General features: G+C 47.5%; 2 protein-coding genes across 2 annotated transcripts; one reads left to right on the forward strand and one right to left on the reverse strand.

Moving 5' to 3' along the window:
* Nucleotides 1-1716: 1716 nt before the first annotated feature.
* YWHAG (tyrosine 3-monooxygenase/tryptophan 5-monooxygenase activation protein gamma) lies at nucleotides 1717-5275 on the forward strand. The gene has a single exon (XM_042442667.1). The coding sequence runs from the start codon at nucleotides 1737-1739 to the stop codon at nucleotides 2397-2399; it is 663 nt and encodes a 220-aa protein (XP_042298601.1). The 5' UTR covers nucleotides 1717-1736; the 3' UTR covers nucleotides 2400-5275.
* Nucleotides 5276-11629: 6354 nt separating this feature from the next.
* Nucleotides 11630-14619, reverse strand: HSPB1 (heat shock protein family B (small) member 1). Its single transcript, XM_042442331.1, has 3 exons — nucleotides 14162-14619; nucleotides 12710-12773; nucleotides 11630-11943 (listed from the first exon to the last, which is right to left on the reverse strand). Exons 1-3 carry the CDS (start codon nucleotides 14553-14555, stop codon nucleotides 11754-11756), a joined length of 648 nt encoding a protein of 215 aa, XP_042298265.1. The 5' UTR covers nucleotides 14556-14619; the 3' UTR covers nucleotides 11630-11753.
* Nucleotides 14620-15658: the final 1039 nt, after the last annotated feature.

Raw genomic sequence — 15658 nt, forward strand, 5'->3', positions numbered from 1 at the left:
ATATTCCTGTGTCCTCTGACTTGTCTCCAGAACATGTAGCAAGGTAGAAGTACTCACAACTAGACTATGGCCAAGATCTGGAGGTTTATCCTTGTCTCATCTGTTAGCTCACAATATTGGGACACCTGGGCTCTTGTGAAAGTCCAGTTGTCTTACACTGTGTGGTCTCGGGGTGGCGTGCAACCAAATCAGTTGAAGCAGTTGAAATGATCCAAAGCACTCAACGCAATTAAAGCAGATTAAAAATGGGAAGGAGGATGTCGCAGCCAACGTCTGCCCAACCGAAATGCGCATTTCCCCACCCTCCCCCTGATTTTTAAGCGTGGAGGACACCCAAATGCTGTTTTCTCCGCTGCAGAGACCATATCTCAGGGTGACCGTCAAGGGACAGGGTCCCCTTGAAGCGTGGCTAAGGCTGCCCAATTAAAACGTGCCCAGCGCTGTCTGAAAGAAACGATCAAAAGATTTAATTGTTTCGTGGCCCAAAATAGAGAAGTGCTGTGTGTAAAGTGACTGGAGGGGGAGAGTGACATTCTTAAATACGATCCTCCTTGCTTGATCATGGCTGAGATCCTCTCCTGGCGCTGTTCCTGAGGGCTGCAGCCTTCCTGCCTCTGCTGATGCCTGCCTCTCATTTGGGATGCAAGGGGAAGGGAGTATAGACAGCCTTGAATTTGTGACGCTGAGGCCTCTCTGTGCGTCCCGTCGCCTGCGGGATGCTTCCTCTGGGATCAACTCAACATGGGATTAGTGTGCCAGAAGATGGCAACTTCCCCAGATGCCCAGAAAGCTGGTGGTCTGACATTTGGGGGATTTCTACAAGGATAAGCACACACACACACACCCCTCACACTCCCTTTGTATTAATGGAGAATGCCTTGCTTGGTTTTGATATCTGCTGAGTCCATGCGTGTAGGGATTTTTGGACGTCTTTCTGATGCGTTTGGACTACAACCCGTATAAGCACTGGACAATGCAACTCAGGATTAGAGGGATTGTAATCTGGAGGGGGCACTAGGTTGTTTAACCTCTTCTAGTGACTGTGTGGGGCTGAGAACCTCAAGAGGACTTCTTATTTTTAAAGCAACAGTTTCTAGGTCTAGTAAAGAGTAGTGTGAAAATCCGGGGTTGAGGTATTGGTGGTACTACTGATCTCTCCAGCTTCTCAAATCTCTCCGTTTGTCCTCTCTGTGGAGGACACTCATTATCTCCATTAGCAGATGTGTTCCTCTCCGCCCTTTTCCACTTGTCTGGCTTCCTTCCTGTGTCTTCTTGCCATACTTACTTTGTGGTTTTGACTTCCAGATACCTTCCTTTTGGGTCTGGGTTCATCTTTAGTTCTGGGCTCTTGCCATCCTTCCAGGAGTTACCCTCAAAGCAGCATCATTAGGTTGTGCAGTCAGTCTACATATTCCTGTTGCACTTGTTTCTAATATTTTCAGTTGTGTACCTAATGAGGATGATATCTATATCACCTCCCAGCCTATAAGGACTCCCCAGATGGCTTGACAACCATTTTAATTTGCCGTATTTTTACTCCCTGCCTTCTTCCTTTCCCCTCCAATTCTTCCCCATTCCAAGGGTAATTTTGTCAGTGGCATTACCTTAAAATGTCATCTGCTAGTTGTTGCTGGCAGGTGGTCTTTTGCTGAATTGTGTTGTGTAGAGAAGTGGCAAGGGTCCAAGCAAAATGCAGAAGGTCTAACTGGGCGTCTTGTGTCATCCTTTTCCCCCTCATGCAGGTGACGGAGCTGAACGAGCCCCTCTCCAATGAAGAGCGGAACCTGCTGTCGGTCGCCTACAAGAACGTCGTTGGGGCCCGGCGCTCCTCTTGGCGCGTCATTAGCAGCATTGAGCAGAAGACCTCCGCCGACGGCAACGAGAAGAAGATTGAGATGGTGCGTGCTTACCGTGAGAAGATCGAGAAAGAGTTGGAAGCAGTGTGCCAGGATGTGCTCAGCCTCCTCGACAACTACCTGATCAAGAACTGCAGCGAGACCCAGTACGAGAGCAAGGTCTTCTACCTGAAGATGAAAGGGGACTACTACCGCTACCTGGCCGAGGTGGCCACCGGGGAGAAGAGAGCGACGGTGGTGGAGTCCTCCGAGAAGGCCTACAGCGAAGCTCACGAGATCAGCAAGGAACACATGCAGCCTACTCACCCCATCCGGCTCGGCCTGGCGCTCAACTACTCCGTTTTCTACTACGAGATCCAGAACGCCCCGGAGCAGGCGTGCCACCTGGCCAAGACGGCGTTCGACGACGCCATCGCCGAGCTGGACACCCTCAACGAGGACTCCTACAAGGACTCAACCCTCATCATGCAGCTCCTCCGCGACAACCTAACGCTCTGGACAAGCGACCAGCAAGATGACGACGGCGGCGAAGGCAACAACTAGACCCCCTCGGATGGACTGGCAGCCGCACGCCGATGCTACTACTGCAGTCTTTATTTTTTTTCCCACCAGTTTTGGGGGGGAGGGGATCAAGGGTGGGGGAGGGGGAAAAAGGAGGGGCGACCTTCCAGGGAGGCTCCCCCCAAACCTGTCTTTGGTTGCCTCTTTGACACTTTTGCCAAAACACCACTAGTGGAGAAAGTCAGGCTGGCTGGGTATGTTAAAGGGAATGGCAGCCGCACAGTGGCATATGGACTGTTCTGTAGACAATTAATACAAGGGGAGCTGTCTTTAAGTTATCTCAAACCGCTAGGCATACATGAAGTTGAGGATGACTAACTTGAACGGAATGGCCCTCTTTTTCTTTTCTCCGTCGTTTGTTTGGTTCGTCGTCTTTCCTATCTGTTAGAGAAGCAGTTCTGTGGTTCCAGTAAAGTTTCCATCCATCTCTTTTAACTAAAACGTCCCCCCCTTCGCTAGTTAAAAACGTCACACGCATCTTGTGTGCGTCTCCTCTACCAGCCCTAAGTTTTGGGACACCCCTTAATTTTAAAAAGAAAGAAAGCCCTTGACTCAAAACAACTAAAACTCTCTCATCGGGATACTTAAGATAGCTTGCGGTGTTAACACTAAGCCACAGTTTACAGTATTTCTACACGACAGCCATATATTTGACACCAAGCCATCGAGTGTAAAGTTGCGTTGCTTCTTTTTCGGCTTGCCATTCTCCTTCGGGGTTGAGCTTACCTTTTCATTTCCCGGATGCCATCTTGTTCCGACGCTTAGCCGTTTTCATGGGTGCTTGGCAAGCGGCTGTATAAAGTTCCAAGAATCGACGGGGGGAAAAGAGAAGGAGAGGGGGAAGAAAAAAGATTCACATTTTAAAATTGAGCAAAGGGGGACGATGTTACAAAACAACGACAACGCGCTTGACAACCCATTTCGGGTTTGTTCACCCCGTACTTTGTCCTCTCCGAGAATACTTTGTATTCTCCGAGACGATTCTGATTCTGGGGTTGGGGTTAAAAGCGTTGTAGTCCTTCCTCAGTGGATTTTTGATCATGTGTAACCCTGTAGTATAAGCGCAACAGTCTGGGTCAGTAAGAAGTCCCTGCGGGCGAGAGCTTGTTGCCAACGGCCTTCTTTCCAAAAAGATAGGGCAAAATTAAGCGCTCCAAAACCCGAATCTCTTAAAGGCTCCTATTTGCCAGGAATCATTACAATCAGGTAAATTTTCTATCCCTTTTTGAGGGAAGTTGGGGAAGAAAGAAAACATCTCGATTTTTGGACATTTCAACGCTGTTTCCCTCCTTAAATTATGTTTTGCCGCGTAGCTTTAGGGAACCGGGCTTTGAACGAGGCTCATCACGCAGACACCGTTTCTCGTATCCTCTTTTTGTCTGACGCACAGCGGTGGTCTTCGGCATCTTTGTCACCTGCGGTCGCAAAGACTGTCGCAAGAGGGTTTCGTTTCGGGTTTTTTTGAACGGGTCGGTAGTGGCGAAATGCTTGTAACACGGTGTCGGTGCAGATGCTATTTTTTAAACACACACACACAGTTTAATCGTACTTTGTTGCAGCGCGACCGTTCGCATTCCCCTTTGGGGAAGAAGCGCCGCGCGCGATGTCCTCTGGCGCTCGGATCCCGAGGAGTGAGGATTTTGGAGTAACTGACCGAAACCTTGCGCACCGGAGGGACGCCTTTCCGCTTGCTCTTTTCATTTGCAGCCACATCAGCAATTGCGTGTCTGTGTGTGTGTCCCTGGCTTTGGTTTGGAAGCGTGATTTTACTGGAATTACACAAAACAACAACAACCCTTCCTTGATATATATACATACATTATATATATATATAGATAGATAGATATATTTTCCCCTAGCTTTTAGCTCTGGCTGCTTTAAGGCAAACTTTATGCAGGGGGAAAAGACCGCACAAGAGGGCTAAATTCGGAGGGCGGGGGATTTTGGGGGGGACTTTGTGAGCAGCTTGAATGGTTCCAATCTTTCTCTTCTCTTCTCTCTCTTTCTTTTTTCCGTTAACAGAAAATGCACTTGCCTATGATGATAACTGTCTCTTTATCTCTCTCTCTCTCTCTCTCTCTCTCTCTCTCCAGTGAAATGAACTAACTGCTCCATTACTCTATCGATACAACTATTGTGCATGCTGGTGTCGTATTTCTATCAAGTAGCTTGGACATTTATTAACTTATACTGTAGATGTTGCGTATTCCTATGACAGATAAGTCTTTGACGATTTTTTAACGAAGGTTTCTTTTTTTAATTTATTATTTTCTTTCTCCTTTATTGTTTTATTTTTCGGGGGGGAGGAGGGTTTAGGGTTGAAAAAGGTTTGCTCTACCAAATAGTTGAACGTAACGAAAACCGATCTGTTTCTGGATGTTGCTATCTATCGTGACGCGCGATTTCTCTCCGGTTCCGTTCTCTATTAATTTTTTTTTAATAAGAATAATAACGATATTAAAAAATAAAAAAGGAAAGCAAAAGAATAAAAAAACAACACCAGTGTTAGCTGAACCTTAATGTCTGGTGTCCGTCGCGGTGAAATTATAACTATTACAGTGTAGGAGACAAATGGCGATGTTCTTCTTCTTCGAATGAGCCTTTTTGTTTGTGCTTTTCTGTCATGTTCTGCGGTGAAACTCTCTTTCTTAAGGTCTAAATCGGTGATTATGATGATTATGATTATGATATTATTAATGATTATGATTTCCTCCGACTCCGTGTTTCTGTAAGGGATTATTTCACACACGGACCATTCTTAGCAGTTTTTCCTCAGTGATGGAATATCATGAATGTGAGTCATTATGTAGCCGTCGTACATTGAAGCAAATAAACTTACAGATCTGATGTCAGCGCGACTTCGCGGTCGTTGTCTTGTGTTCGGAGTCTGACTTTTTTATTCTTAGGGGGACCCAGAGGTCTTTGGGGTGCTGTGGGCAGGGCCTTGCCAGGGATGCGTGGTACCCACCAAAGCTCAGTCTTTACCCAAGGGATGGATATGGTAACTAATGCCCCTTCCTTTACACAGAGACCATCAGGCAAGTGATGCTGATGATGTTTGGAAACCAACTTGAGGACACTTTTTGGTTTGAACATATTTTATTAATCATTTCACATATAAACATAAAGCCATCGTAATTTCCATATAATTCCATACATTTGCACTCTCTTCCTTTCTTTCTTTCCAATCATCTCTTCTCCTTCCTTCCTTCCTCCTTTGCCCTTCTTCTTTCTTCTTCTCAAACTTCATTTCTTCTCCATTCCTTCCTCTGTTCCTTAACTCTAACATTATCTCCTTTCTCAACCTCTCCTCAACCCATCTACCTTACCCAAACCTTCATCCAACATACTTTACCCTCAAACTATCTTCAGAGAAGATGCCATCTTCTTCATCTTCATTTTCTTTGAAGATGCCAAAGCCACAGATGCTGGCAAAACATCAGGAATAAACTCTTCTGTAACATGGCCATATAGCCCCAAAAACCCACAAAAAGCTATGGATGCCGGCCATGAAGACAACAAACATTCATGCAGTCAAACAGGCCGATCACTCCGACTTCCTCGCTTCCGATTTAGTCTACAGTATCTTTGTACTATCCTTTGTCCTCCCTGTTATCTTCCATTTAATCTCTTTGCTACTATCCTTCCTCCCTATAGTTTCTCTCTATCTTTTCTGTGGTGTTCTTATCAGTTCTTTATCGTTGAACTGTGACCTTATCTCCTTCTTTCTCCTTCCATCTTTTTTAATTTCTTTAGTGGTTTAAATCATTTTAATAATTTCCCCTTTTTAATCCGTCAACCTTACAGTCGCCAGTTCCAACTTGAGGACACTTCTGAAAAGTTTCCCTAACAAAGTGGTATTGGGGTCTTTCCCCAAGTTTTGGTAAGGCTTTTGGGATGGTTATATCCCGCAAAGACAATAGTCATGCTCATCAACCGCTAGGAGAGGGACGTTGCATCTCAAAGGGGGGGCTGCCACAAAGCAGAACATTGGACCTCCATTTTATGGTTGCCTTTTCCACATTGTAAATAAGCACTTAGGGATGTCTGTGGGGAGCTCCTCTCTTTGGGGGTGAAAGAGCAGAGACTTCAGTTGGTTGCTGGTCCTTCCCCTTCCTTCCTTCCTTCCTATCTACCTTCTTTTCCTACCTTCCCTTTTTTCTTTCCTTCCTTCCCCTTCCTTCCTTCCTTCCCTTTTTTCTTTCTATCCTTTCTTCCCCTTCCCTCCCTCCCTCCCTGCCTTCCTTCCTATCTACCTTCTTTTTGTCTTTCCTTCCCCTTCCTTCCTTCCTAACTTCCTTCCTTCTTTCCCTCCCTCCCTTTCCTTCCCCTTCCCCCCTTCCTTCCTTCCTTCCTTCCTTCCTTCCTTCCTTCCTTTTGTCCCTTCCCTTCGTCCTTTCCTCCCTCCCTCTCTTCCTTTTCTCCCTTCCCTTCCCTTTGTTCCTTCCTTCCTTTCCTACCTTCCTTTTTTCTTTCCTTCTTTCCCTCCCTCCCTTTCCCCTTCTCCTTCCTACCTACCTACCTACCTTCTTTTCCTACCTTCCTTCCCCTTCTTTCCTTCCTTCTCTCCCTCCCTCCTCTCTTTCTTTCCCCTTCCTTCTTTCCTTCCTTCCTTCCTTTCCTACCTACCTACATTCTTTTCAAACCTTTTTTCTTTCCTCCCTTCCTTTTCTCCCTTCCCTTCCCTTCCCTTTGTTCCTTCCTTTCCTTCCCCTCCCTCCCTTCCTTTGAAACTGTGCTAAAAATCCCTTTCCTTGGCTGGAAGCAACGTGGGCTGTTCAGCAAGGAAGGGAGGATAAGGAGATAGGGACCATACTCCTTAATACGCCGCGTAACTTGACACAAATAGGTTACGCTTGCTTATTCTTTCCTCAGGCAGTGGGTCAGATTTAGTGCCCATCGCCTCTCGCTTTACCACAGGAGCTGGTTTCTTGCCACGCAGAGCTAAGAGAGGGACGTTTCGTCTCCAAAGAGGGGTCCGTAGAGGACTTCATAGTTTCCAGGCCATGCAAAAATGAATTGACAACACACCCATGCTTAGTTTGGTCTCTTGCAATGTGGATCCATGTGCATTTGTGGGAATGTGTCCATCCCCTTGTGATTCGGGAAGGCTGACTCACCAACTTTATTCTTCCCCCCCAAGAAATGGAGCCAGCCCCGAAGACCTGTTCGGTCTAAACCCGACACTGGCGATGATGAATGCTCCGACAATGTGGCAGGTTGCTTACAGTCAGGGTGACTCACGTCCCTTTGGGAAAGAGTGGCAGCCTGTGAGAATGGCAATCCTACAAGTGTGCAGGGACAAGACGTTGTAGATGGACATGTGTTTGAAAACCTCCAAAGAAGTGTGCCACTGTCGAACAGCTCTTACCATCCAAACGTCGAAGTGGAATCTGTCTTCTTGGACTTTCAATCTGTTGGTCCATGTTCCGGTCTCTGGAGCAGCAGAAAACAAGCTTGCTCCATGGAGCAAGATTGTTTTCTGCTGCTCCAGAGACTGGAACATGGAGCAACGGATTCAAATATGACATGCATTTCAAATCTTTATCGTATCGCCTCTTAACCTTCTCCTCTCCAGGCTCAACACACACCCAGCATCTCCCTAAGTCTCTCCTCATAGGGTCTTCGTGGTTTCCAGACCCTTCCGCCATTTTGGAGGCCCTCCTCTGGACAACATAAATTGTAGTGACCAAAAGTGGACAGATTATTCCAGGTGAGGCCTGACCAAAGCGGAAGAGAGGTGGCACTGTGACTTCTCTTGATCCAGACGCATCAGATGGCAGTGGACACATGGATGATTTATCTGTGATTACAAGGTTTGTGAGAAGCAGCATGGCCTAGTGGTTTGAGCGTTGGTCCAAACCCATGTTGCAGAGAAGGCGAATGAAGGTCCCAGATGCCTTGAGTTCCAGTTTCCCCCCTTTTCCAATCACATTAATAAATAACCATCTCTGCAATGCAGAAACCATGCGCAGGCACAGTGCGTCCTCCTTTCCAGCCTGCGTTCGTCTCGGCTGCCACCTGCAGGACGGTGCCAGCGTCGCATAAATAAAACCTCCCTTAATTCTCTTAATTAAAATAATTTTAATTAATTAGTTAATTTCTATTAATTCTCTCAATTCCCCCCCCCCACTTGCCGAAGGAAACCCTACAAAATTCATGGGGGCCACCATATAAGCCCAAGAGGTAAGTAACCTGAAGGCAGAGGCACAGGCAAGGAATGCATGCAGGAGAAATGCTCACCTCTGGCACATCTGGCCCTGCCCTTCCAAGGAAAAGATGGAGAAGAAGAATGAGAGCCAAATGGCATGGCAATAGGATGCCATAAATACATGGCAATAGGATGCCATCAGTCAACAAATAAATACTGTCATATCAAACAGGCTATTTGTGTCTTTTCTGCTGCCCCCTCCTCCTAGGGTTTAGGATCACAAACGGAGAGAGACAGGTATGTATCTTCTTTTGCTATATATTTCTGTATACATATATATATATATATCCTTTGCTATATAACATAGACACACAAACACATCTCTTTTTGATACACACACACACACAGGATATATACCTTTGGATATATATATATATATATATATACACACACATACATACACACATACACATTTATATACATGCACATGGTAGAATATGAGATTGGTACAATATGTGGTTGGTAGAATATCACATACTCTATCAACCATACATTCTATCAACCACATGTTAACATATTCTAGCAACCACATATTCGATCAATCACATACTGTATTCAAATATCCATACATATATATATATATATATATATATACACACACACACACACACACACACACACATATAATATTATATGCATCGATTTGAACGTCAGGGTTAGGGGTCTGGAGGACAGTTCCCATCATCCTCATCAGGCACAGCATGGCAGGCAGGTTGGAGGACACTTCCCAGGCAATGCAGAGGTTGGGGCAGGTCTCCCTGCAGCCTGTCTGCGCTTTTGGCCCCCTCAAGCTCCTTTCTGGAAATTCCCAGAGTGCTTGAGCCCTGCAGGGCAATGGCCATATGGGGTGGTGGGTGATGGGAATTGTAGTCCAAAGGTAAGAAATCTCATCAGCAACGCCATTCTTCTTCTTTCCTCCTGTCCTGGAGCGCCCTCTAGTGGCAACAGAAAGGGCGAGTCGTTCTCCCGCCAAGGCTCTCTCTCTGGCGCCCTCCTGTGGCTAAAAGGGCGCACTTTGACTAGGCTTTGATGCAAACCCCATTATGCTTCCTGTCCTGCAGCGCCCTCTTTTAGCCACAGGAGGGCGCCCGAGATCCATCGCAAATGCTACCTTCATCGCAAAAGGCCAATCGCAAAGTGCGTTCCTTCCCGCAACGCCCCTTTTCTACCAGCAGAGGGCGCTCCAGGACAGATATCTATTATACACACACACATATATAATTATATATACACAGCTACATATAATTACACACGCATATGTCACACTCTCTCAACCTCAGGGGCCATGCTAACCCCATATACATATACATATATACATATATATATATATATATATATATATATATACACACATACACATATACACTCATACATGAATGATAGGGTTGCCATAAGTTAGAAACAACTTAAAGGCACACGACAACACACACACACACACATATATACACACACACGGATAAAATTACACACACAGTTTCATATATATATATATATATATATATATATATAATTTTAATGGTGACTTGAATGTCAGGGTTAGGGGTCTTGGAGGACACTTCCCATCATCCCCAGGCAATGCAGAGGTTGGGGGCAGGTCTCTCTGCAGGCTGTCCGCACCCTTAGTCCCCTCAAGCTCCTTTCCAGAAATTCCCAGAATGCTTGAGCCCTCCAGGGCAATGACCATGAGGGGTGATGGGAATTGTAGTCCAAAGCTAACGGCGACACCAGCAACGCTATCCTTCTTCCCTCCTGTCCTGGGGCGCCCTCTAGCGGCGGCAGAAAGAAGGGCGAGTGGTTCGTCTCCTGCTCCGAGGGTCCCTTCCTGGCTGTCTCTCTGGCGCCCTCCTGTGGCTGAAATACCGCAGTTTGACTCAGCTTTGACGCAAACCCCATTATTCTCCTCTGCCCTGGAGCGCCCTCTGGTGGCGGATAAGGGGCGTTGTGGGAACGAACGAAGATCGCATTTGCGATTGGCCTTTTGCGATCTAGATGGCATTTACAATCTCTTTCCTGGCTCTCTCTCTGGCGCCCTCCTGTGGCTAAAAGTGCGCGCTTTGGCCCCTTGACTAGGCTTTGGTGCAAACCGTATTATTCTTCCCTGCCCTACAGCGCCCTCATTTAGCCACAGGAGGGCGCCCAAGAGCCAGGATGCAAGGAGAATGGCTGAGAAAATATGTGGTTGGCAGAATATGTGGTTGAGAGAATATGTGATAGGATGACCTTTGGGGTCTCTTCCAACACTGGGGTTCTAGCATTGCAACCCATTTGAAAGGGGATCTTGACTTGCAAATGCACAATGTGCAGAGGGGACTGCACAGCATGCGCCTTCTTCTTCATCTCTCCCCCCTTTGTGCATTCTCCCACATCCGTTGACACAACTGCGCACACAGACACACACTTCTTTTGTCCAATCGGCGCATAAGCCTTCCCGACCAATGAGCGAGCGCAACCAGTCCGCTGGCCATCAAATCACTCGTCTGTTGCTAAGGCTGAAGGAGAGCAGCCTTTGCACAAAGTGGGCACAAAGGGAGTGCGCTCCTGGACCTATTTTACATCTTGCATGCACATTTCCCGGCCTTTTCCATAACAGCAGCCATCCATCACTACGAGATGCTTTTAAAAGGCATCCTGACGACTCCGATGGGGATGCCAACCTTGTGCCCACTTTGGGCAGCAAATCTCTCAACGCAAAAGAAATGAACAGAGCTAGCTAGAGATATCTGGCATGAATGTATGTAGCCCTGAAAAGGGTCCCAAGTATGGAAAGCTGGCCCTTGGACCATCCTTTCAATAAAGAGGAGTGTTGCCAACTTTTTCAAAACATAGTATTTTTGGGGGGTTATTTTTCGGGGCTCTGGGGCCATGTTCTGGAAGAGTTTATTCCTGACGTTTCGCCAGCATCGTCTCCGAAGGTGCCAAAGCCATGGATGCTGGTGAAACGTAAGGTCCAAAGACCATAGGAACCACATACATGTCATATATATAATACATTTAAATAATATACAGGTTTTTAAAATTTATTGTCAAAGTCAATGCACAGATATCCTTACAAAAAAAATAAGAGGAAGAAGAAGGAAGACACGTGGTATTTTGAAATGCCCTTGTTTTGCGTGGCACGGATTGGGTTACTTCTTGGCTCCTTCCTCCGGCTTCTTGGCGTCGGATGGCGTGATCTGGGCATGGGCCTCGAATTTGACGGGGATCTTGATTTCGGCGGACTGGATGGCCGGTTTGGGCAAAGGGGCTTCCACCGTTAATGTGCCGTCTGGGGAAAGGGACGAACGGACGGCGGCCGGGTCGATGCCAGGGGGCAACCTGGAGGAAGAAATAAGAGGGGTATCATGCAAGCCCTCTGCATCTAAGGCAGCAGTGTCCAAACTCTGGCCCTCCAGGTGTTTTGGACTTCAGCTCCCAGAAGCCTCAGCCACCTTGGCCAATGGTTTGGGATTCTGGGAGCTGAAGTCTAAAACACCTGGAGGGCCAGAGTTTGGACATCACTGACTTAACGGATGTATCTTTCAATGCATCCAATGGCAAGTCCCATTTAGAGTAGACCCATTGCATCAGCGGGGTTGACGTCAATGTTGACTTCATGCTCGCCAACTCAATGGGTTCACACCAGTCAATGATAGCAAATGGAGCAAAGCCATGGGAAACAGAGACCTTGGCCTTTCGATCTTGTTGGACTGCAAATCCCAGCATTTCACACCCTTGGGGTCTGCTATTCAGGGCTAGGCAGAGTAAATCCCAACAGGTTGCTACAAATCCCATCTCTCCAAAGAGTCAGGGCTAGCAAACGGATTTGCAGCAAGGTCCTCTGGAGTTTCAAGGCAAAGCATGGGAAAAGGCGGTGATCCGCGAGCGGCTGCATGCGCGAGAGTGCGCTTGTGCATGCAGATTCCTCTTTTTAAATAAACTAGATACTGTAATAATAAATAAAATAATAATATATATATATTATTTCTATGAATATGGAATACCGTCTCTGGAGTTTTCTGGGTTTGGAACCATTGCACACAAGGTTTGATGTTACCAAAGCCCTCTCGCAGCTTACTATTGAGTTACCGATCCAACTACTTACGTGTATTTTCTGGTGAAACACCTGGAAATGAAGCCATGTTCGTCTTGCCTTTCTTCATGTTTGCCTGAAAGAGAGTGAAAAGGAAAAACTCGAGTTGGTACAGAAGCGTTGTACGTTGTGGCACGCCTTTAAGTCGTTTCCAACTTATGGCAACCCTAAGGAGACCCTGTCATGGGGCTGAGAGTCTGCGGCGCACCGAAGGTCACCAAATGTGTTTCCGTGGCTGGATGGGGAATCGAACCCGGGTCTCCTGAGACATAGTCTCAGTTCCCATGGTTATGCGGATGCAAAAAAAGGCTGTGATTAAACCCTGGGTTTCATATATTCATTGATATTTCAGATGACGATGAACGGGGGCAAGGATAGCGTTGGAGGGGAGGTAGGTTTTTGGCAGCGGCTGCATTGGGGCTGCTGGCATTTTGCATTCGGAAAGGATTGCATTCGGAAAGGATGCAAGAAAATAGAAGCATACACCTATTGAATGGCTCTTCCTTCCTTCCTTCCTTCCTTCCTTCCTTCCTTCCTTCCTTTTTCAATTTTGAGTGGGTGAGATATATTTATTTGGAAGGAGGAAGGGAACAGGAGAGACAAAGTAGGGAGGAGAGAAGCCGCAACACTTAACGGTTTCATGCATGTCTCCAGGCTTCTGCAAAAAGGCTGTGCCACCTGCCCTGTCATCCTGACTCGAACCCGGGGCCGGATCGATCTCATTGATTTTAATCCGCTGTGCTGCCAAGCGGCAGCTGCAACCCAGCCGGCGTGTGGCGGAAAGATGCGTTCAAAGAGGAGGGGGAGTGCCTTTGTCTTGCTCCTTGAGCCGCACATGTCTTTGTTCCTAAAGGATCTGCAATAGAGCCACAGCGTGGCATCGTGGTTTGAGTGTTGGACTAGGGCTCTGGAGACCAGGGTTCGAATCTCGGCTCGGTCATGGAAACCCATTGGGTGACTTTAGGCGAGTCATGCACTCGGCCCCAGAAGAGGGCAAAAGCAAACCCACTCTAAAACCTTGCCAAGAAAACCTTATGATGGGTTTGCCTTAGGGTCGCCGTAAGTCGGAAACAACTTGAAGGTACACAACAACAACAACAACAAATAGTAGCTCTCAGACACACACACACATCCCTAACAAATCTTGCCAACAAAACCCTACGATAGGTTTGTCCAGCCTTTAGGGTGAGCAGAGTTATGTCTGTCATAACCTTCTAAGTTCTTTGGCATCATTTTCCTTTGCTTCGTCCTTTACATCCTTCATTACATGCCCCTAAGTTTTACCCTTGACTTATCCACGGGTCATATTAAAACCCATAATTTTGCCCCCCAAATCTGCCCTCGACTTATACATGAGGCCGAGTATATATGGTAAATAAGACAGGGGTTGATCTGGATGACCTTCAGGGATCCTGAGATCCCTCCTTGATAGATATATATGATATATGATGGAAGGACACTTACCAGTGATCTCCACCACGCCGTCTTTGGTCTTGACCACCAGCTCCTCGGGGGCAAAATGGTTGACGTCCAAGGCCACTTTCCAACCGTCGGAGGTCTGCCGGATTTCGGAGATGCCGCTGCTGAGTTGCCGGCTGAGGGCCCGGTTGAAGGCCGGGTTGACCGTTGGAGGGACAGTGACGGCAGGACTGACCGCCACCGGCTCGGGACTCGCGCTGAGCAGAGGTCGGACGTAACCGGGCCAACTGCTGCTCCCGGCCGGCCATTTGTACCAATCCTCGGGGATCATGGGCATCCCAAAGGACTGGTCGAAGAGGCGGCTGCCTCGGTACCAGTCCCGGAAAGGGTCCCAACTGGGGGTGCGGAGGAAGGTGAAGGGCACTTGCCGTTCCGACATGGTGCCGAAGTCGAGGCGGAGGAGGTGCTCTCTCTGCCCAGGAGCGGACTGCAAGGAGGATCCGCAGCCAGCTGGCTCTTATCAAGAGTCTGATGTCTATTTTTGGACAAAAATGTTTCAGCCTCTATTAATGGGAATGACACTTGGCCGGAGGAACGAAGAACGAACCAACGGTGGGTGGGTGGGTGGGTGATGGGACAGGCCTGGACAGCATTCTCCTCCGGCAGTTGTCATCTTGACTGAGTGTTCAAAGGGGGAGTTCAAAGGGCAAGGGCAGAGCGGGGAAATGTCCTTTTTTGGACTGCAAGGCCCCAAATCCACCAGCCAGGATACTTCTGAGACTCTGAGGCCGCGTCCACACTGCAGATTTAATGCCCTTGGACTCCGCTTTAACTCTCATGGCTCTGAAAGTGGCGTCAGTGTGTTTCTTAGTAGCTTGGCTTGCAAGCTGAATTTTGCCCCTTTGCTTTAAGGCACAGGAGGCTTGCTATGCTTTTGTGCGTGGCTACCCTTTATGGAAAGCAGGCAGGCAGGCAGGCAGGCAGGAAGGAAGGAAGGAAGAGGAAAGGAAGGGAAGAAAGAAAGAGAGAGAGAGAGAGAGAGGGAGAGGGAGAAAGAGAGGGAGGGAGAGAGAGAGAGAGAGAAAGAAAGGAAGGAAGGAAGGAAGGAAGGAAGGAAGGAGGGATGGAGGGAAGGAAAGAGGGAAGAAAAGTGAAAGGAAAGGAGGAAGGAAGGAAGGAAGGAAGAGGAAAGGAAGGGAAGGGAAGGGAAGAAAGAAAGAGAAAGAGAAAGAGAGAGAGGGGGGGAGAGAGAAAGAAAGGAAGGAAGGAAGGAGGGATGGAGGGAAGGAAAGAGGGAAGAAAAGTGAAAGGAAGAGAGGAAGGAAGGAAGGAAGGAAGGAAAAGAGAAGGGAGGGAGGGAGGGAAAGAAAAAAAGAAGAGGGACAGAGGGAGGGAAAGAGGGAAGGAAAAGGAAAGGGACATGAAAGGAAAAGAAAAGAAAGAAGGAAGGAAGGAAGGAAGGAAGGAAGGAAGAGGCAAGGGAAGGATCATAGTCCATTGTGGCTCTCCTTACTTTTTCCAGCGCAAGGGGAGAGTAAGACC

This window comes from Sceloporus undulatus, chromosome 11, assembly GCF_019175285.1.
Source record: "Sceloporus undulatus isolate JIND9_A2432 ecotype Alabama chromosome 11, SceUnd_v1.1, whole genome shotgun sequence".
Classification (NCBI taxonomy): Eukaryota; Metazoa; Chordata; class Lepidosauria; order Squamata; family Phrynosomatidae; genus Sceloporus; species Sceloporus undulatus.